Raw genomic sequence first — 22,468 nt, 5'->3', positions numbered from 1 at the left:
TAGTCTGAAGTGATTCTCTGCATTTGGACAAAAAAAGTGAACATCTGGACTTTCTGTGGTCTGAAAGGAAAACAAAATGGCTGCCAGTGAAAACTCTGGGATGGATCCTCACTCCAAGCAAAGTTTTCACATGTTTTTGTTGATAGTGTGCGACGTTTATTAAAAGCTTTAAAAAGTAAAATAACTACAAATAAAGAAAATGAGGGAAAGAGAGAGAGAGAGAGAGGGGAGGGGGGAGGAAGGAGGGGGAGGGAGTCCAGCCTCCCTGCGCCTCTTGGCTGCAGCTCAGCCAGTTTTGCGCGCACACTGAGCTTTGCGCATCTGGTCGTCATCATCCGCAGCAGCAGCAGCTCTTCCTGCTCAGATGTGACTCGATCAGACTTGGAGCAGAACTTTCTCTTGTTGTCTTCAAACTTTCTCGGTTCCTGGGACCTTCTTCGGGGCTCCTCTCCTCTGACCTGCGCCGCCGGATGGATTGGTCGCTCTGGGTTTGATCGGATCTCGGTTCGGGCTCTGCGCGGCTCCCCTGGATGTGAACAGCTCAGCAGAGACCAGTGCGGTACTTTGCGGGGACGCTGCTCGCTGTGATCCTCCTCAGCGCTGCGTGTTTTTTCCGCTTCTCCTCCTTTTTGCGTCATGACTTCCAGCTATGCGCATGTAATGGACAGACAGGCAGCCATCTCCAACCGGCTGGAGAGCCCCATCACGGCCAACCTGGACACCCTGCAGGCCAAGAAGAACTTCTCTGTCAGCCACCTGCTGGACCTGGAGGAGGCCGGGGAGATGGTCGGCACCCAGGCCGATGAGGGCGTCGGTGAGGCCGGGAGGAGCATGCTGGAGTCCCCGGGGCTCACCAGCGGGAGCGACACGACCCAGCAGGAGAGTAAGTGTGAGCAGATGCGCTCCTGTCATCCTCAAACCAAACTCATCTGTTCGCTGCTGCGCGTGCCCGAGGAGCTATCCGCGTGCGCGGTGGCCATGCATCATTCCTGACGGGCTCCCCTCAGAGCGGCCATTATTCCTGCATCGGCGCTTTGAAGTCCGCGCGGTGTGATGATGATGGTGGACACGGTCAGGGAGGCAGCCTTACGAGTCAAGCTCCGGGGTGATAAATCTCTGCTGACCCCAAACAGGCCACATTTACGCTCCAGGTTTCCTCTGCACAGAAAAAAAAAGCTAATAACTCTGAAAATATGTAGAGAGAGTCACATGATGACTGAGGAGGAGTGATTGGACTCTCTCGCGCTTTTAAGGCTGATGAAACAGACTTATTTCAGATCTATTCATTTATTTCTAGAAGAAAATGACCCCTCCCCCCATTTGACAGAAACATTTTAGGCTTTAATTACTGTTTTTGTTATTTCTTTAGAGGAAAAAAAAGGGCCAGAGCTGCGGCAGGAAGCGCGCGGGTCACGTCGTTAATTTACGCTTATTTTCAGGCTGTCAAACAGCCTCAGATGATCCGAGCCAATCATCTGTCATAATTAGCGCGCGTGTCCTACCGGACAACAGCCAATCAGAGCAGCTTTTAATTTATGTGCCGCTCAGACACAAAAGTGGAGAAAGAGGAAATAATCTTCGAGTTTTACTGATTAGATATTTAAAAAAAAATGTTATTGTTATATTTTAATTTATTTATTCAACATTTATGTTATTGTCGTTCCAGATGTTTTTAAAACATTTATGGTGTTTAGGGTTTTAGTGAGACGCTCAGGATCCAAACTGCCTCATAAAAAACAATGAAACCAGAATAAAATCCATCTGGACTCTTTTTAAATAAATCTCCAAATATTATTAATTTTTTTTTGTTCAGAAGTTTCCTGATAAAATACCCTAATAATCAAACTAGGATTTAAATCTATATCTATAATTTAAGGCAATTTGCTGCAGACGCTGTGTGACATTTTCACTGTTAGACCAAAAGAAAGTTGCTCGAACTTCTAGGGGGGGAAAAACAATTCAAATAAACTTATTTAAAAAATCCAACCTCCCCCAAAAACGATTATATCTCTTTCTTTTTTAAAATAGTTAACCAGTAAATTTAATCTTTTTAGATCCTTCATGTTGATTTTGCATTCGAGTCTCAGACTGCGGAGCCGCAAACAGAAGAAAGGAAATAAAGTTTGACTCTAACTCATTTGAAAAAAAAAAAAAAAAACTGACTAAATGCAAGAATAAACACCAATAATAAAAAAGAAGAAATGAAATATCTCAAAATTTCGAGACTAAATTGTTTAAGTTCGAATAATTTATTGTTTTATATTAATCGAGACTATATTCCTCTTATCTACATTAATTACATATGGATCTACTCACGGCTGTAGATCTGCTGATCAAATGTCGGTATTAGAGCTAAAATCTGCGATGAAAGAAAAATAAATAAATATTGGTAGAAATGTTATTTAATTATTTCTGATTTAAGGGAATACTTAACTTGGAAATACGTAAAAAAATGTCAAATAGCCTATTTTTTTTTTCTCTGTAAGCAATAAAATGAAATTTATTAATTACAGAAAATCAGCGGAACAGATTAGAAATATTATATCATTTTATCTTAATCAAGATTAAACCCTCTACTTTCGTCCCGCGTCACAGAGCTTATTTTAAGGTATTAAAATTATTTAAATAAAAAAACACTTTTGTTTGAAGCTCGCTGTGCAGCTTAAAGTTGATAGAATAAAAAATGTAAGATCAAATGATTAACAACTGCAGGTTAAACAACATCTGAAGAGGAATTTTCTAATCTAATGGGATTTTTTTCTACATTAATTACATAATTGTTCCGTAATTTGACCACAAAAAAAAAAAAATGCAACTAATTTAGTTCTTTAACAAAACCCAAATCTCAGCCCTGGAAGTTCTTCCAACATCATAAAGAAACCTTTTGAAATTCAACCGAAGTTTAGCCTTTTTGTTAATCTGAGGGATTAAACTTCGTTGTGACAGAACATCCTGATCCAAAAGGTTCGGAGGGACTCGGCTGGGTTCACACTTTCACTCAGAAATGAGAAGATGTGATGCCTGCAGGGAAGAAAAGCTCATTTCCAGCCTCTGATTGGGATCCAGCTGATGGAAATGATGTTTTCATTAGTCTAATCTGTTAGTTTTCAGCACAGGGGCCCCGGACCCCCACACAGGGGTCACAAGATAAATCCTGGAGGTCAAGACATGATTAAGAGAAGGAAAACAAACGAGTTGGGTTTCATTTAGGAGCAGATTGGCTGATTTATGGCGGATCATAGAACGTTTTATATTATTATGTTATTATTATCCAGGCTCAGCTGATCATGATGCTGGATTTTATCAAAGATCAGATGGAAATGAACTGAAGTTAAATTAAATGGTGTAACTTTACAAGCAAATAATCTCAAACTTCTTGTTTTAATTCAGTTTTTCAAATCTAAACTGAAAACAAAAAGAAATAATTTTAAATCAAGATTGGGTTCTGATCCAGGCAGCCGAACCGGTATCAGATCTTTCTTAGACTTGTAAAAATCCCTCATGTGAAACTTTATTTATGGTCCAAATGAGAATCCATGCTCAGCTGAAGGTGGAAACAGATTAATTTGTTTTGGTTTGGAGGCAGCAGATAAACTTTGAGCTGTGGGATGACCTGCTGATGGGAAAACAAACAAACACTGAGTGTGTGTGTGTGTGTGTGTGTGTGTGTGTGTGTGTGTGTGTGTGTGTGTGTGTGTGTGTGTGTGTGTGTGTGTGTGTGTGTGTGTGTGTGTGTGTGTGTGTGTGTGAGTGTGTGTGTGCTGCTTTCATCAGGCTCTTTGGTTTCAGACCCTCCTAAATAAAATCACAAATTTCCCTAAAATATTTTCTGTAAAACCCATCTGTACTAACAATAAATTCTCCAATATAAAAAAAAAAAATTAAAAGTTTGTAGAGAGGTAAAAAAACTGTTTCTAACCAAATAGTAAATAAGGAGATAAATAAACAAAGGTCAGGATGGCATTAAAAAAAGTCATTATATTTCTAAATCTGTCATTTGTTTCCCTCTAACATCACAAATTAATTAAAATAATTCAGAAAAATTCTCCAAATAATTTTTTTAACCGTATATTTTAATATATTCTAATTTAATATATATTGTTTTGTCTTTTATAATACCCATTTCTTTACTTTAAAAGGTAAAGTGACAGCCTCACATGTTTGCTTCACATTTTTATATAACCGAGTCATAAATAAATCAATTGAAATAAACTATTAAATGAATAATATAAAAACACACACACATGTAAAAAAAAAAAAAAAAAAAAAACAGAATCCTATCAAATCCTAAATTTCCCACCAATACCTAAAATAAAAATTTTATGTATTTATATGAATAGTATAAGTGTATATGTTTTGAGTTCCCAGCTGCAGCTGGTTTCTATAAATTACACAGTGATGCATTTTATAAAAACTTTGTTCTTTGATACATTTTCTTTTAATTGATGGTTTTTAAAGGAGTTTATATATTTTTGCTATAGAGGCTAAATTGTGGACTGCTCTGAGCTGATGGGGTCCGTGGTGCTGAACGGTGGCTCGGTGGGTCTGGGTTCTGTTCCTGCAGGTTTGCTGTGGGTGTTTGCAATTAGGAAGCAGATCTTTCTGCTCCTTTTCTGTGTGAAAGTGTTGTTCTGTGGTTTGGTTGTGGAGCCACAAGCTTTGATTCTCCTCTGCAGGAAGGTTCAGAAGGAGCATGGAGGCTCCTCTGCAGAAGATCCGTGGGCTGGGGGATCCGTGGGCTTGGGGGGCTCTGCAGGTTCTTTGTTTGCATCAAATAAATTCAATTCAAAGTATTACTTTAACTCTTATAGAGCAGTATAATAATATAACTGTTTCAGATATAATTTGGTCCCACTCCAAATATGTGCAAAATTTATAGCTATAGTATCAGATTTTGTAACCTAAAGTTAATTTGAATCATATTTTTGTCAAAATCGATAACACCTCTCAGACTGGCGGGTAACCATGGCACCATATAGAGTAAAAATTACACTGCAAATTTTACAATGATTATTAACGGCAACATTTGAGCAGATTTACACTAAGTATAGTTGTAAATGCTCAATTTAGAGTTAAACAGGTTAACTCTGAATTGCGAACACCTAACTTTTCTTGGGCTGAACTAAAGCTGCCAGCATGGATGGTTTGCATTAGAACAGATCGCCTCTTCTTCTGCTGCTCTAAAATGAAAATGCAGATAAAACATTTTCAGGGCTACAGCCGTCCCTCACAGGAAACTCATTAGAGCCACAAATACTTCCTCACCTCTGGAAAAACAAACAAAATCATGCATTTTTGAATAAATATTCACTTTAACATTAAATAACTTTAATGTTATTTTTAACTATCACTTTTTGTTTACTCTGTTGGGGTTTAAAATTAATATAAGAGACATAAAACTTAATGAGAAGAGGATGGAAAATGATTTTAAGCTTTCTAGCAAATGAGAATAAAAAACAAATTTTAATCGTATGAATTTCAACTGTTGTTTGAAATTGATGCAACTCTTCCATAAAACGTCTGAAAATCTGCATGATTTGTTGCTTATCATTTTCACAAACAGAATTTTAATGGTTTTTTTTAGAAGCCGTGAAGGAAATATTTCCTTAAACTGCTTTAGTTTGGAACGCTTGTTTGTTTTCCTATAAATTGAGCGAGGAGAAAGATCTGCTCCCTTCATGGTGGGAAACAAATGTTGACTTTAGGGAAAAGAAAAGCTTTGAACGTGAAAAGCTGAAGTGGAGAAGATGATAAATCTTGACTCCTCAGAACTTTACGCAGATCAGCAGACATGCAGGAGAACCAGGACATGGAGAAGGTTCTCCAGGTTAACCTTTTCCTCCTCCTTTGCCTGCAGACGAGCAGATGAACACAGAGGAGAAGAAGAAGAGGAAGCAGCGGAGGAACAGGACCACCTTCAACAGCAGCCAGCTCCAGGCTCTAGAGAGAGTGTTTGAGAGGACGCACTACCCTGACGCCTTCGTCAGAGAGGACCTGGCCCGCCGGGTCAACCTCACCGAGGCCCGGGTCCAGGTAGGTCCTGTACCTTTGGGGGCTCTTATTTTGAAAAGAAGTTCTCTGATTGCTCATAGCCAGGCGCTTTCATCCTGGATTCCAGACCAGAACAAACTGCTCTGGTTTGCTTTAACCAGCCTGATGAAATGGTGCACAGATTAAGCCAATAATCCAGGCTGTAGGCTGAGAAGAATTAACACGTTTAGAGTTATCATCAGGCACCCAATAAGAACTAGTTAGAGACGAGACGCGTCATTTCCCTTCACTGATCACTGATAAGGCGTGTGCATTACATGAGGCGAGCTGCAGCAGCTCGGCGTGATGTCCGGATGATGTCACACATCCTGCAGACCCAAACGCAGTGTTGATAATGATCATAATAATAATTGATCTCTTCATTTAGCTCACATTAGAGAAATTTAGCTCTGCATTTAACCCATCTCCTTGGGGAGCAGTGGGCTGCCATTATTTGTCACCCAGGGGTCTTGCTCATGGACCCAGAGTGGCAGTCTGTGGGAGTTGGGCTCAAACTCACAACCTCAGGATTCCAAGCTCTATGCCCCAAATCCAAGTTAAGTTGATCCGAACTCACCTCTTCACTGATCTGCTTCTTGGAACCAGACTCTGGTTTAAAAGCGGATGCTATCAGGTCACCTTTAAATGTTTCTACACGTTGTTATGTAGAAGAAGCAGCTGAGCGTCCTGGGTTCTGGTTCTGACGAGGGAACCCTTTAGACAAACAGAATAAGCAGATCTTTAGATTTGATTCCATCTACATCAAACTGAACCTCATGTCCCCTGTGATGCAGCATTACTTCCTCAGCATTTCTCTGTTCATGGCTTTTGACACCTTCCTCCACTGATACCTGCACTTGGTAGGATGTTCTGCTCCATAATTTTTCTGTGGCCTTGTTGTTAAGTCTCTTTGCTTTTACCCTTTTTTGGAACTACTTTCTCTATCTACTGTTTCCCTCAGCGTCTGGTTTCAGATCAGATGACTTCTGGTTAAATAGAGGGAAATCTTTGGTATATTCAGGTTCAGGAACATCTTTCTGATGAGATGAAGCTGCTGGACGCGTCGGTCACCTCGTCGATGTTGACCTTCTGTTCACAGAAGAGAAAGCAGATTGAATACGTGATGGAAAAGTGGAGCAGTGTTAAAGGTTTTTCTCTTTAACAGATCTTCTCACACAAACAACTGGAGGCTGTTGATAGAAAACTGTGAAAGGATACAAATTGAAACATTGATGTTATTTGGCTGAGGAAACAAGCCTTGTTGGTTCTTTAATATATATTTATTGAAAATAGATTTTATATATTTAATATATATTATTTAACATTAAATGAAACTCAAATGTTATTTTTTTTAAATAGTTTTTACTATGGTACTACTTTCTCAACCGAAGAACAACAGTACCTCTGTGTATCCCTCCACTGATCTGGTGTCAGAGTTTAATCCGATTGCTGGATATTTGGGAATAATTTCTGCATAGATGAATTAATCAGATTTTTATATTTGTTGTCATTTTCTCTGGTATTCGTCTGCAATCTTTTTTTTTTCTTTTTTTTTCTTTACCTTTATTTAATCAGGAAAAAAATCCCATTGGGATTAAAAACCTATTTTTCAAGTAGTCCGGCAGCAAAGTCACATAATAAACATTAAACATTAAATTAGAGTAACAAAAAAAACATTAAGTAAATCAATTTCAGATAATTGAGGCTGCTTTAAATTCTTTCACTTTCAACTTAAAAGCATTTAAGGATAAAAACTCAGTCAAGCCATGCATCCGTGATGCAGAAGTCAAGCACTGTCATAGTTCTTGTTTTTTATAAATAATTTAGCTTCAGCTTAAACTCTAATAGAGTGGTGCTGAGGGACTCACCTGACAGGTGGAAGGATATGTTGGTGATGAGGTTTCAACAGAACGTTCTCTTCAGTCAAAGTGGTTCATTCAGCTGATATGTTGTAGATTTTAACCCAGTGTAACTTCCGCATCAGCCTGATGTTTCAGCAGCACAAAAACCACAAGATCTCACAGCAGGACACCATATCCTTCTGCTGCTGCGCTGTGAAAAAAAAAACTGTCATTTTTTTTATCTAAAGCAGAAGCAAATTAAGCTCTGATGGTATCAAGTGATCCGCGGAAGGATACACCCTGCATCAAGTAGCAACATTGACAGAGAAAGTAGTCCCATCCTACATATTCGATTCTTTAAAAGATTCAAACTAAGAAAATTAACTCAGTTTGAATCTTAACTTAATTCTCAGACCTAAATCCATTCTGACTCTCCAAACATAGAACACTCTGACTGCTCTCTACTTTAAGATATTAATCATTTAGAGAGCAAATAAAAATCAGAAGAACACTTGAGCTCTGCCCTTTTAAAAACATGCAAAATGAAAAAAAAAAGAACACTTAAGCACAACGTCTTTAGACCAAATGAGATCATTGAGTGAAGTTTTCTGTCTAAATAAAGTCATAGTTCAGGCTTTTACCAGGAGTTTAAGGCTCTGTATCAATAGATTAACATCAGAGCACCTTTTCTCTGCCAGTCCTTTGGTTTGGGGCTCTGCAGGTAATCTTCACTTCCAGCAATGACTTTCAGCTTTGCCTGAAAGACCAAAATCAGGGCCAAATCAGCCTCTTTTTTCTGGTGCAATGTGAATTATTTTGACTTTTAAACTCCAAACGTCAGGAGGGTTTTTTGGTGACTCACTCAGGCTGCAGCTGCGTGCGAGCAGCAAAACAGGCTTTATAGGCGATGAAACACATGTTGGGAAAACATCTCAGCGGGAAGGTTTAATGCAAATGCATGAAAGTTGCATCCAGTAAAAGTCTTAAAATGCAGGAAAATAAGCAAACAAGCCTCCCAGTTGGTCTGAAGCTGCGGAGGAATCTGCACAGCTCACTGAAAGTTTTCCTTCTGCGGGGAAACGGTTGAAATGGGGAAGTTGGCGCGAGCGAAGCTGCACATCTGTGATTAATGTGCAGCAGAGAGCGATGCAGAAAGCCTTTGATAAAAGAGACTCATTCCAGAGGCTGTGCGTCAGCGAGGCCCTCTGAGCGCAGGCAGCTTCTAATAATGGATTTGATTTCACAGCAAGAAACAACATCGCTGCCCAGCCCAGCTCCACCGCCTCCAGGCTTCATCTCAGGGAGCAGGAGGCTGATGAGGCCTGGAGGAGGTGGACGAAGAAGGGAGGACGGCCTCTGCAGCCGAACCCATCAAACCCGACTCTCCTGGGAAAGTGTCAGCATCAAACCTGATGGAGAAAGGAGGGGGTCAGGGGGCAGACCTGAGCAGTCAGTGTTTTACCTGCTGCAGGGATCCCAGCAAGTTGAAGGCGTCAAACCTGCAGCTCATCATCAGGAATCATTCAGGCTGAAACTTTGACTGATTTCACTTTAACACTTTTTTATCCACCCTGTCAAATTAAATCAGGGTGATGTTGACTTTGTAGCTCCCCCCCCTCCTGACTCACTAAACAACATGGGCTTTGCTCTCTTTTAGCATCCAGACGCTGAATGGATCCTTCTACTGAGAAACTGTGACTCCTTATTCTGCTGTTATCCCAGAATAACATCTGCAGAGAGAAAAAGAAAGCGGCTTCCAAAGCAAACATCAGGGCTTAGAGGAGATCTACTGAGCTGGATCACAGAGGAAAAGCCGATGGTCGGAGAGACGGAGACGGCCACAGTTATTCTAACAGCTTCAAATGTTAATTTAAATTGTTTTGAGAGTTTCCAGACCCGTCCTTCCATCCGTACCAAGGCGTTCCCTCTGAGCTCCAAACATCTGAGGTGGTTCAGACAGAGTTAGAGGTCCTCCTACCTCCAACTAGGCTGCCTCACAGAGGAAGCTTGTTTCTGCAGGAGCCTCTACTGGTTTGATCAGGATCTGAATGCTATTTCAGAAGACAGGACCGTTCCTTTGCTTGGACTCCTCAGATTGAAACAGAGGCAGTGTTCTGTCAGATCAGCATAAGCTTAGTTTTTATCTAACCTAAATTAATCCTGAGTCGCAATATAAAGAAGAGCCAATGTTTTCTATGACTTTAAACATGAAAACAAAACCAAATTTAAAATCCCATATTGATTTTTATTGATGGTTTTGTTTTATCTGTAGAGGCTTCTTCTCTCCACATCCCGGAAACTTCAATCATATCTGGCCGTTTCAGCATCCAAGAAATAACAAAATAATCAAAGTTGGTTTCTTTTTTTAAAAGTTAAAATAAATTTGTTTTTTTCTGGTCGGTTCACTGCTGCTAACATTGAATGTGACAATAATTCCCTGTTGCGCATGTGCACGCATGCATATTAGAATAATGTATGCAGATCTGAGTGTATGCTGTTCTGACAGCACACCGGCCCTAGAGCAAATATTCCAGATTTTTCTGGTTCCTCTAAATTTAGCTGATCCGTTTAAATACCATCTGGCATTCAGTTGCAGGGTTTTGATTTTAAAAAAGTGATAATTGATGAATAAAATGTCCCTCTGGGCCCAATAATTGTGTTACAAACTAGATTAAACCAATATTTCTCCTCAAAGTCGAGTAAATAGGCATTAATGACCACCTCTTAACAGGAAGCTAAATGCGACAAAGCGTTTTTGTCTTCTTCACTGCAAGGAACGCTCAGTCAGTCTGATTCTTGGAGCAATGACTACAGATCAGCATCTTTCTTAGATAAGCATCATAAATAGGAAGGTGTTGGTGCTTAAATTCTTAAATATGTCTTTGTGTTCTTCTCGTTTAAGGGCAAACTACCTTCAGCTGGGATGCTTATCTCTCATAGATTAGACATCAGCTTAATCTGCCACCACTCCCGGTGGCCTAGTGGTTAGGGCATTGTGTGTGAGTCCCAGAGGTTCTGAGTTCAAGCCCCACTCACATGGACTGCCACTCTGGGTCCCTGAGCAAGACCTTAACCCCACACTGCTCCCTGGGCACCGCACAATGGCAGCCCAGGGAGCAACATGCAGACAGTGCTTTGTACTTGTGACAGTGTAATGACAATAAAGTTGAATTCTATTTCTATTCTATTAATTGTCACGTGTGTGCAGGAAATTACGACAATAGACCAATATAATTTTTACTTTTCTTTAGGTGTTTTGACTTGCATTTACTGGCAGTTATCCTAAAACTTAAATATAAAAGTTTAGGTCATTTTTTGCTCTGTCCATAAGATCAGAAGGTCACCACAGATTTATTCTGAGGACGTTATCCTACTGAGCATCAGCTGAACTTCTTTTCGATATTTTAGAGCCTTTTTAACCAACCTTCATCCACATGGTTGTTTTAGGGGTCCGCGTCCTTCTCATTCCTCGTGTTCTTGTTTCGTTCCAGGTTTGGTTTCAGAACAGAAGAGCCAAGTTTCGCAGGAATGAGCGAGCCATGCTGGCCAGCAAAAACGCCTCGCTGCTCAAGTCTTATTCAGGGGAAGTAACGGCGGTGGAGCAGCCGATCGTACCACGCCCTGCACCACGCCCAAATGACTATCTCTCCTGGGGAAGTGCTGCCCCCTACAGGTACTCCCCCTTTGCTGGCTTTATTTCATTTCAATAGATGTGTGACCTGGTTGATCACTACCTGCAGTTATCATTCTGTGTTGTAAAAGCAGAAATATTCATCCTGTTCAGAACTCAGAGGCTTTCTAGTTGCAGCTGGTGTCCAGTCATCTTAACTCATAGCATGAACAGGTCAAATGTTGTTGTAGATTAAATGCATTAGTGTCAAAATGATTTTTTATTAAATAAAAAACTGGATTTAATTGTTTGAAACTGGCTTTGTTTTCTTTTAAAAATTAGTTGGTTGTATTTAAAAATGTGGCTTTCCTTCTTTCGGTTTAATTTCAGTTTTAAAGTGCGTTGTGTCAGACATTTTGGCCGTTTGCCACAAAGTAATCAAACACAGATTCACTGAGATTAGCTTTGGTTTAACTTATTTTAGGGGATTTGGAGCTTAATCAGTGAAGCATAGATTAGCTTGGTAGATGTCACTCAAAGTGTTAAACATATAGATCGGGAAACAAACGTAACACCGGCTGAAAACTATACTAATTAAGCATTTTACATAACCGCTACAGCTAACCAATCATTTTCTTCCTAAAGTTGGCAATTTGAGTTTGCTAGTTAATTTTGCATAAGCTATAGAAACTTGGACGTCTAAATATTAAAAAACATTTTTAAACTAAATGTATATTTGGACTAATTGAATATTCAATACAACAAAATCAATTTTCAAGGCAAATTATTTTGGTTTTAAGATGTTAATTTCAGGTTGACCATAGAGAAGTTCATGTTGGAACCAATTTACATTCCAATAGATTCAGCCTGAGCAATTTTATTCATATTCTGGCATTTCCCCTCATTAAATCCACACTGGGAAAAACATTTCAGTTCAGGCATCCAAACAATGCTTCCGTTTGGTTGACAGAGGTGCAGATTATTACTGTGAAGAAGCTTCACCTTCATGTTTTTTAATGATTTTAAGAACTAAACTCGAGGAGGAAACCTCTAAACCGTGTAATCTGGTCTTACCTGGGCAGTCTGAGCCGGAGTAGAATAAACCCTTCCCATCAACCTAAGGGGGATTCACTTATAAATCTGAGAGCCAGTAGCTGTGCTCTATGGCCAGACGAGCTAATCCTGGTGTTTAAATGGGATGCACACTAAAATCAGCTTCCAGTCAGAGGTAATGCCGGGGAACCAGTAGTCACAAATGAACAAGAGATGATGATCAATCTTTACTTGGCTGCTCTGCATGCATTTAACCTCTCCTTAGCTGAGGTAATAAACTAATTCTCAGCATTCTTGATAGATTTCTAGTCTGTGACTTAGTCAAAAAACACCATGCAGTGTAACTGGGGTTTAAAGCAGGGGTCTTTGACATTTTCCAGGCCCAGGACCCTCAAACTGATGGCGAGATGGAGCGGGACCCTCTAATTATATATATTGTATGAAATTGTGTTATATCAAACTGTTCCTATAGTCACTCTATTATATATATAGTAAAGTAACGAAAGTAATTTCGCCCTGGGATTATTAAAGTATTTCTGATTCTGATTCCTGGTTGATGGGACAGGTGTTGTGAATGAAACAGTGTCCTGCTTGAAAGAACTCCGATGTGTCACTGAATGTGTGCATTGATGACTGAACACACTACAGTGTGTTGAATCATGTTACTCTGTAATTAAAGACGTTTCAATTAGTGGAAATTATTGCAGGGGGGAATATATAAAAAAAAAAGTCTAATCAACCACCTTAAACCCCCATGCAGTACCTCTGTGGACCCCCTAAGGGTCACGGACCCCTGTTGAAGACATCCGGTTTAAAGGCATAACTGCTAAGAAAAACAGTTCCTATAACATGTCAGTCCCTGTTTACGGCAGAAATTATATCTCACCATTAAATAATTTACCAGCAGGTGCAGTAAAGAGATAGAAAACCAACATCCTAATCTGAATTGAAGGGAGCACATTTTGTAGACAGCACTGCAAAAACAATCTAGAAATAAGTAAACCTTTGTTAAATTAAATGTATTTACTCTTAATTTGAGTAGGTAAATAAGATGATCTGTCAAAGGAATTAGTATTTTTATTCTTTAAATAAGATAGGCCTAATTAGATTACATGCACTTGAAATAAGTCAATGCAATTGTTTTTTCTTATTTTAAATGTAAATTGTCTTGTTCCATTGACAAAGTGTCTCACTTCTCCCCTTAAATCAATAATAAAATGCACTTATTTTAAGAAAGAAATTACTTGTTTAAATTTCAGGGTTTTTTTTGCAGTGACGTGGGCCTTATAGTAATGCTGGACTGGCTTGTTGTAAAGCGTTGCTGTCTGAGGAATGGAGGACTTCCAGATTTTGTTCAGCGACAGAAACGCTGATTCATGCTGAGAACAAAGAAAACAAAACTAATTTGCTAATTGCCATTTATAACAATCAAACATTTATTCCCTCATGTTCTGAATAGTGAGAACATATTTGACATTTTTATTGTTCTGGTTTGGAATAGAATGAGCTATGATTTTACTGTTTAATGCTGTTAGCTTGCTGAGGCAGCTAAAGACTGTTAGCCTGTTTACTGAGCAGAAATCTGAGAAAATAAATGTTTTTCAAATCCAAGAAAAAAATCTGATTAACAGGATGTAACATCATCCCCAGATTCTAACCTTTTGGGTAAAAACAAAGCTGAATAAGCTAACAACTAGCATAAAAATACCAGCCTTTGCTTTGTAGCGTATTTCTTTCTGATTAGCTTCAATGCTAAATGATTACCTATTTTGTTGACAACTTTTTTAAGCAAAGAAGACAGATTTGAAAGCAAAGCAAAATAAAAAACATTACGTTTCAGTAAGCTTTTAAAGTTTATTCACAGAAATCAATTGTGGTTTCTTCAGTCAGAGGGTCAGTGGCGGCTAATTTAGGAGTCCTAAATACGTTCTGGGTCAGAATACTATGACCCAGAACAGAGTATGTTTCTTATTTAGAAAATGGGAAACAGTCAGAAAAAATGTTGATTGTGAAAATGTTATTTTCTCTAAATTTACTTCAGAACATCTTGATGTCTTTTTCTGTCAACTTTCAGAGCCGTTGATAAAGCTCAGTAGCTACGCTAACACCGCCTTGGCGTCTCGCTCTGTTATTGTTTAATTTCCTCTTCCTCTGCTACCTGAACATTCTCCTCATTCCTCCTCCCAGAGGCTTCATCTCCTCTGATCCCGCTGAACTCTGATCAGCTCCAAAAACATTTCTTCTACAAAGAGACTTTAGTTTTACAGCCGATATTTTCCTGCATCGTCGGCGTATAAAGCGATGCCATTAAAGCCTCAGGCTTTCATTCATAACTTCCTTTCTTCTCCATTTGGACAAAAAAGCAAAACTAAATAAAATTTAGATGACTGTTTTAGGAGGAGTTTTTAATTAAAAATTTCAATCCAAAAAAATTAATATCCCTGGTAGTTTAGGTCCAAGTAATGTTAAAGTTCTGAGGCTTTAAATCATTAAAATACCAAAGCAAACATTAGATTGGCTGCAAGTGCAATGAAAATGGTTTTATTTAATGATATAAAAGGCATGAATATTTTAAACAGTGCATGTCTTATTACCAATCAAATAATGTTTATTGGTTGAATGTAAATAATTTAAAATCCTATTCTATCAGTGGGATAGTCAGTTTTCAAGGTCTCTACCTGCTGCATGTAAAACTTTAAAGCAAATTATTCTGAAATATGTTGAAGATCAGATATCATCCACGTTAGTGTCAATTAAATATTAAATTTTCTCTGGCATCTCAGCTGATCAAAGCTGCATTAATTAATATACTTCATTGTTGTTTACGGGTATCTACCCATATCATGAGGAAGAAGATTTTGAAGTTTTTTTATATTGTTTTGCGCTGTTAGTGGTTTTTAAACGTTCACTCTGTCATCTTATAAGGCAGCAAAGCTTCAGATGCTGCGATCTGCAGCAGCTGGAGCAGGTCTAAAGTAGCATCAGGAAGCCCAGCAGAACTGGGATTAATTGTGGAAGGCTCTCACTAGATAAATGCCTGCAGAGGACAGGGTCTGAACAGGCCGGAACACAGCGGTGGCAGCATCATGCTGTGGGAATCCTGTTCTTCATCAGGAAGCTGATGGGATGATGGGTGTAACTAAACTCTGGAAAATCCAGGAAGAAAAACTGTTTGAGGCTGAGGAGGACCTGAGGTGGACCGTCCTGCAGGAGAACCGTCCTGGACATCCAGCCAGGGACCCCATGGAGCAGATTCAGGAGAGATTCTGGACGTACAGACCTGGTGGACATCATGTCTAACAGGACCTTTGTCTCTTACTGGAGCCAGACGCAGTTCTTCTGAGATATGGCCTCTTTTCTTCTCCCTTTGCTTATGTGTTTGGATCCTCTGGAGCTTCCTGTTACCCTGTTTGACTTATTTTTCCGTGATTTAATAAACCCAGAACCAGGTTTTATGACTCTGAAGTGAAAAGGTACTAGTTCTAGCCGACTATCCTGACCCAAACCCCAGATCCCTCCTCAGCTGTCCTACATGATGTCCTGCCTGCTGCTCTCCGCCCTCTGTGCTAATTGTGTTTAATATAAACACATTTCCTGTCCAGCGCCGCGGGTCGGATCCCCGTCCTGACGAGGTGATAATGTGAAAACAAAGCGTATTAAATCCACCGCCGACCTCTGTGACCCCTCCCTGTTACGCTGCATCAGATAACGAAACTGGGGAATTCTACTGGGGACATTTTCTGCCTCTGGTTATACTGGAGGTGATTTACAGCAATCCTCTGTTATTAAAGGCGGTCCGACATGTCGGCCTTCAGCCTGGTTCAAACGCTCTGAGGACTTTTGGCAGCAGAGGCCAACATGGGTTCAACATTCAGGCAGCGAGGATGATAAAACTTTTACCAACTTTTATTGTTTTCTGGCTCTTTGGAACATTTTTAGACATTTTACTTCATTCTTGCTGTAGAGCTTAGAACCAAACAGACCTCTAATACAGTTGTACGTAAAATGAGCTTTAATGCAGCCTGAACAGAGCGGCATGAAAAACGAAAAAAAAAACTGTCTGATTTGATCACCATGTTTTCATTTCAGGATTTTTAATGAAAACACTAAAAGAGATCATTCCAAACAAGTTAAAAATCAGAGAGAAGTGTGGTTCTGGTGTCTGCCTCTGCAATCTGGACTCACTACTGAGTAAGAAACGAGATATAAAGGACGAGCTGAACCTCTGCACCTGGAAGCGTTTGAATCCAAAAGGTTCTGAATAATTCACTGCATCAGAACCTAAAGTGATGTCTGAGATGATAGGGAGCCTGACAAAATAATTAATCTTAATATTGTGCAAAAACTGGAAAAGACAGATGAAGCTGAATTAGTTCAACGTGTTTAAACTGTGCTCCAGCTCTGCACCAGAACCAGACGGTCATGGCTTAGTTAAAGATCAGTTGCAGCTTTTTCAACGTCAAACGGAGAAACAAAAGAATAGGAGATGCTGAGAGCTTAGAGTTTGTTAACCCGTGCTCTGGTTCTGTTTCCTGACAGTGGCGGTCCAAACCAAAAACTCAGAGCTCCGGATTAGTTACATGTGAAAGCTGGCTTGATGAACAGAATATGAGCGGTTCTGCTCAGTTTGAAGGTTTGAGGCAGGAATATCAGAATCAAATTTTGAAGGAACCTCAATTGATTTTTGATTCTTGCAACATTTGAGCTTTATTTTTGCTTTCTGTGAGATCAGATGCAGAGGAAGAGAAGGAGGGATAGCTGCAGCCGTTTGGGTCCAGGGTGGGTCTGCTTGTTACCAGCTCGGCTAACCTTTGCTTTCTTGCTCCTCAGCGCCATGGCGACCTACCCCCCCACTTGCTCCAACACCAACACGTCGCAGGGGATGAACATGGCCAACAGCATCGCCAACCTGCGGCTCAAAGCCAAAGAGTACAGCCTGAACCAGGTGCCCACGGTCAACTGAGAGGAGGCGGGGAGCCTTTCAGCGGAAGAACCGTCGATTGGCCACGCCCCCCTGGAAGAGGGCGGGATCTCTAACCTGAGGGTGGCGTTGTTTACTCCTCCTGTTCCTTTTTCAAAGACATCCGGACCGGATGCCATTTCCAAATATCTGCTTTTTTGACTGATTGTCCAATCAGAGGCGGCGACTCTTCCCTGGACTGAGTGGAACCCCCTCCCCCAACCCCCCCCATTATCCTTTCTTATTCCCCTTTTCAAAAAACATTGTGGATGAAACCAACAGCCTCCAAAAAAACAGACTTTTCTGACATTTACTCAGTATCCTTAATGTTTTTTTTTCCACATTTCCTTCCATGTTATACCACTGAGAAGCCGATCCAGTGCATTCTGACCTTCCTGTTATATAGTCCAGTATAACGTTAATGTATTTCTGAATCCAAACCAGTAGATAATGTCTTATGATATACTTTATTTGTAACAGAACCTTGTATATGAATAAAAAAAGTGTTTGAAGCAACCAAAAAAAAGAGAGAGAAATAGTTCCAGCTGGAGGATTTGTCACATTTGTGCAGCAGAAACAGGATTTTCTTAGCGGTGCCCTCCGAACCTAAATCACACTTCAGACCCTGTGAGAAATAAAGTGTGTTTATAGCTGGGACCATTTGGAAAGCAAACCTGATCGTGCAGCTCATGCACGGCCCATAAAGGAGAGATTTATGAGCAGAGAGCCCAGAAAAACTCCAGCTGCTCATGCTTTCTCTCTCCCACTGTTTTCTTTCCCAAATTAGAAAAGCCTGAAGTTTCCATCTTTAAAAACAGAATATTTACTAGCAGGGAAGTCCTCTCCTTAGGACGAAGGGCCCCGGGGCCTCGTTCAGCTCCGCGGCTCGCCGTTTCTTCTTCACGACCCCTCGTAACCTTCAGCACAGACGAACAGATGTCAGCGCTCGTCCTCCAGCTCCAGCAGCAGGAAGTTGGTCTGAAGGTGACCGTGGACTCAGGCAGCGCCATTTGGGTCTTTTCTGGGATCAGAAGAACTTCCAATAAGGAGTCCTAATTTTTTTCAATTTTTAAAAAAACTTTTAATGCCTTTTGGAGAAAAAAGGTTCAATGTGTGAAACATTGAGGAAGACTCCAGTCTGCTGAGCTTTTTTCAGGGAAATCTTCCTCAGTTAAAGCTTTAATCCAGATTAAAAAAACATTCAACAGCAGTTTGTGATAAAATGTTTAAAAGATTAAAGTGAAAAACTGAAACAGAAAATTAGATTTAAAACAGATGCATGTGTTATTTTTGTTATTGCCATTTTAGTTTTTATTCAAACAGGAGCTCTTGACTTATATCTACATTAATTAGAACCTTCAGGATGTTCTTTTGACATGGCTGAAGGTTTATGGTTCCTCTCTGTGTATAAATTAGACAAAGCAACATATTCTGGACATTTTTCACTTGAGCAGCTTAAAGGTTTTGACCTTAATCTGTAATTTAATAAAAAAAAAAGGAAAATTTTAGGTTTATTGTTTCAGTTAAACCTGTTTTAGTGAGACATGTAGCTGCTATCGAATCACACCTCAATGATAGCATGATTTAAGTTTCTCAGTGCATTTTGAAATGTTTTTCCACCTAAAACTGCTGCAAATCTAAAAAAAAAAAGCAACATTTAATTTCTTCTTATCTCTTATCCTAGCAGTTTTTGACCTGATAAGGTTGATTACCATAGCAGGATTCACACATGGAGCTGTTAAAGAACTTTGTAAAGTTCTAAAATAAATCTGAATGCCGCTTTTGATATTGTGCTTGACTTGAATTACACATTTAAGTGGCTATTTGCATTTTTCAGATGTTTGAAGGTCTGTGATTTGCTTCAATTGGAACAGACTCACTTTAAGATTGTTTATCTGCTTTTGTAAAGTTAATTTCACTTAAATTGACCCAATGGAAAACTGGAACTTGAATTAGACAATTTTAAACATGTTTTATGCCATTTTTAGCTATTTCAAGGTGAGGAAATCATTTACTTTTAACAGAGTTTGTAAAAGATGAATATAACCACAGCTTTTAAAATGAATCATTGGATGTTTTGAAAAGTAAAATCATGTTGTTGTTTTTTTAATGGGGACTATAACTGTTTTAATGACAGTCAGGTCTTAGAGGATTAGTTCAGCTGAGTCATTTTGCTGTTTTTTTCAGGAAGTTTAGATTACCTGTCAGAACCATGTGCAGCAGCTGAACCTAAAAGTCTTTAATTACTTAAGTTCTGACATTTTTTTATTATTATTTTAGTTTTTAACAGCCTTGGATTTGTGAAGTGGTTTAATTTCTGTGAAACTTTCTGATTTCCTGCAGCTTAACGACAGCTGGACTGAAATGTTGGTGTTTTGGTCTCTGGCAGCTTTGATGAAGTTATCATCAGAAACAGGAACAGTTTTTAACGCTGTCCTCTGTCTGTTTCTGGGTCTTTATGACTGAACCGGACCTTCCTTTCTAAAGTTTGCTTGTTTCCAAACGATGCATCTTAAACAGAGGAAGACTTTTTTTTTCCTGCTCACTGATCTCCAACTGTGGTATGTCCAGTGTCAGACCCCCCCGTCCCCCTGCCAGGCGCCCGGTCTCACCTTTCACGGCCAGGGCCCAGGCTGACCTGAAGTGATTCCAGATGTGGGGATCTTTCTGACCCCTCTCCCCCCCCCCCCCGCCGTTTGGCCCCCGGGGGCCCGGCCAGCCACTCCATCAGGGCTGACAGCGTCCCCTCGGACAGCGTCTCTCCTCGCCTGAGCACATGACATGCAAGGCGGCGCCCCCAGCCCCCCCTCCCTCCCAGCGGCGCCACATCTGGAGCTCATTACAGAGGAGACAGTGCGAGTGAGGGCAGGGCGGGCTGTCTGCATGCAGAAACGCTCCTCTCTGGGCCCGCAGTGATCTTTGTCCCGCTCAGCGCCACATGATCACAAATACTTCATTAATGAGCTCTTTCTGCAGAGCTGCACAGCTGCTAGCAGCGTGTGGATGGAGGTGGCCACCAGAAGATGTCGACTTTCCACGCAAACTGCAGCTGAATCAGAGTTTGTTCTGTTTGACCGAGTCCCATCTGGACCTTAAATGGATGACGGCCTTCAGGCTGGAACCAGGACTCCAGGAGAACCCAGAGGATGGGCCTGCTGCTCAGGATGGTTTGGACTTTGTTTCCCTGTTAACTGGAATGGAACCAGTTTGTGGCAGAACCCAGTCATCAGTGACTGGGCACACTGGTGTGAGACAGGACAGGAGGTCTTAATGCTGATGTGGTCCAGAAGATTTTACTCTGGCTTTCTAGGTTCTTTAGATGACGGAGTGGCACTGTGTCCAACGCTGCATACCATAACCCTTCCACTCTTTAATTAGACACAACCAGGCCCTGACTGTGGTCCATTTCTTCAGAAGGAGCAGCAAACCAGCAACATTCAGTGGTTCCAATATCTTCGTCTTCTAGATACAGAAGAAATCATTGATTGTTTCAGGAACACAGATTTTCAGAGCCGCCATCGTAATATTCCAGACACTTTTCTTCCTTTCTACACATCATAGCTGATTCAGTTGACAGTAAAGATGGTTGGTTGATTGTATACCTGGGAGCTCATCCTGTCACACTATGACCCTAATCTGTTTTTTATCAGCCAAAAAAAGCCAGGAGTAAAGACCTAAAATAATCTAATGCTGAATGTTTTTAGGCCTGAAAACTCAAATATGTTTGAAATAAAAACCTTAATTCACCAAAAACAGACAGACCTTTCATCAATTTAATCAAGATGAAGAAGACCTTTCCACAAACTCCACAATCTTCTTCTCTCTGAGATTCAGCAGATTTTCTGCAGTTTACAGAAGACATGAGCTGCACGTTAAGGTCCAGAACGGTTCACAGCTTCCTGAAGCAGCAGATAACATCTGCTGTAAGTTTCCTCTAAAACTTTGTCACTAACAAACAACAAAAAATAAAATATAGTTCCAATAAATCTGGGAGGTTTCTGCACCCCTACCAACAGTTTCAGTCAGCCCCATCCTCTATCATCTTCCTCCAGGTTTGGTCGTATTTAAAATTGGGTTAATTACTGCGCTGCATCCAAAACGCTAATATGTTTGTAGGTTGATTGTTGGTGTAAACCTGTAGGTCACTGAGGAAGCAGGACATGATGCAGGTGGCATCTGCTTCACTAGCATCCATAAAGCGCTGCGTCCAACCTGATGATCACATCATGAATCAGCTGATTGTCATTACAGGTTTACTGTCCTCCTCCATGTTGCTGATTATTTGTTTTCTTCTTCCTCTGATACCTGGTGCTCTGTTGCTTCAGTAGAATTTGCTGATAAGCCTAGAAATGAATGCGTTCCAGTCAGCAAAGTCTAAAGCTTCAGTCTGTTTGTGAAAGGTTTAAATTACATGTTGAGTTTTGTCATGTTGTGCAGAACATGGAGACCAGCATGGTTTTTATTTTTAGGCTGCAGGGAAATTAACTTCAAACCAAAATGCTTCTGGTTCGGTTAAAGTAGCTGCTTTACATGCTTCAGCACGTTTTGTAACAACCATTACAGTGAGTGACGGGATGCTGCTGTATAATCATCATCCTTCACAGGCCGGATTCCTGCATGACTCATGACCTGTTCCCATCGTTTGCAGGACGTTTGCCCTCTCCGAATCCCAGTCAACCTGGTATGTGTGGAAGAAGACTCATCTGAACTTCTGACAGTCTCTCTCTGCAGGTTGAGTGAGAGAAAGCAGCGGGAAGCTTTTAAAAGCAGAGTTATCAGCAGTGAGATAACAAGCAGAGCTTGCTGTCAGCCCTTCTTTAAACTTCTGACATGAAATATGGCTCTTTGTCTGATAATCAGCTCTCTGCATCACATCAAATCAGAGCTTTAAAGCAGCCTGAAGCCTGCTTCAGATGTATAACCACCAAGCTTGTTTCTCCCTGGAACAGGAATCTTTCCACAGATAGTCAGATA

At 40.4% G+C, this 22,468-nt stretch overlaps 1 protein-coding gene across 1 annotated transcript; it reads left to right on the top strand.

The window, feature by feature from the left end:
* The first annotated feature begins 291 nt into the window (after positions 1–291).
* Positions 292–19,278, top strand: prrx1b (paired related homeobox 1b). The gene is made up of 4 exons (XM_038280767.1): positions 292–883; positions 5,858–6,033; positions 11,363–11,544; positions 17,365–19,278. The coding sequence occupies exons 1-4, from the start codon at positions 637–639 to the stop codon at positions 17,495–17,497; spliced, it is 738 nt and encodes a 245-aa protein (XP_038136695.1). The 5' UTR covers positions 292–636; the 3' UTR covers positions 17,498–19,278.
* Positions 19,279–22,468: the final 3,190 nt, after the last annotated feature.

The sequence above is a fragment of the Cyprinodon tularosa genome, unplaced genomic scaffold, assembly GCF_016077235.1.
Source record: "Cyprinodon tularosa strain WSP-4 unplaced genomic scaffold, ASM1607723v1 ctg164, whole genome shotgun sequence".
In the NCBI taxonomy this organism is placed as follows: domain Eukaryota; kingdom Metazoa; phylum Chordata; class Actinopteri; order Cyprinodontiformes; family Cyprinodontidae; genus Cyprinodon; species Cyprinodon tularosa.
The sequence above is the reverse complement of the archived record's forward strand: the minus strand, read 5'-3'. Positions and strand labels throughout refer to the sequence as shown.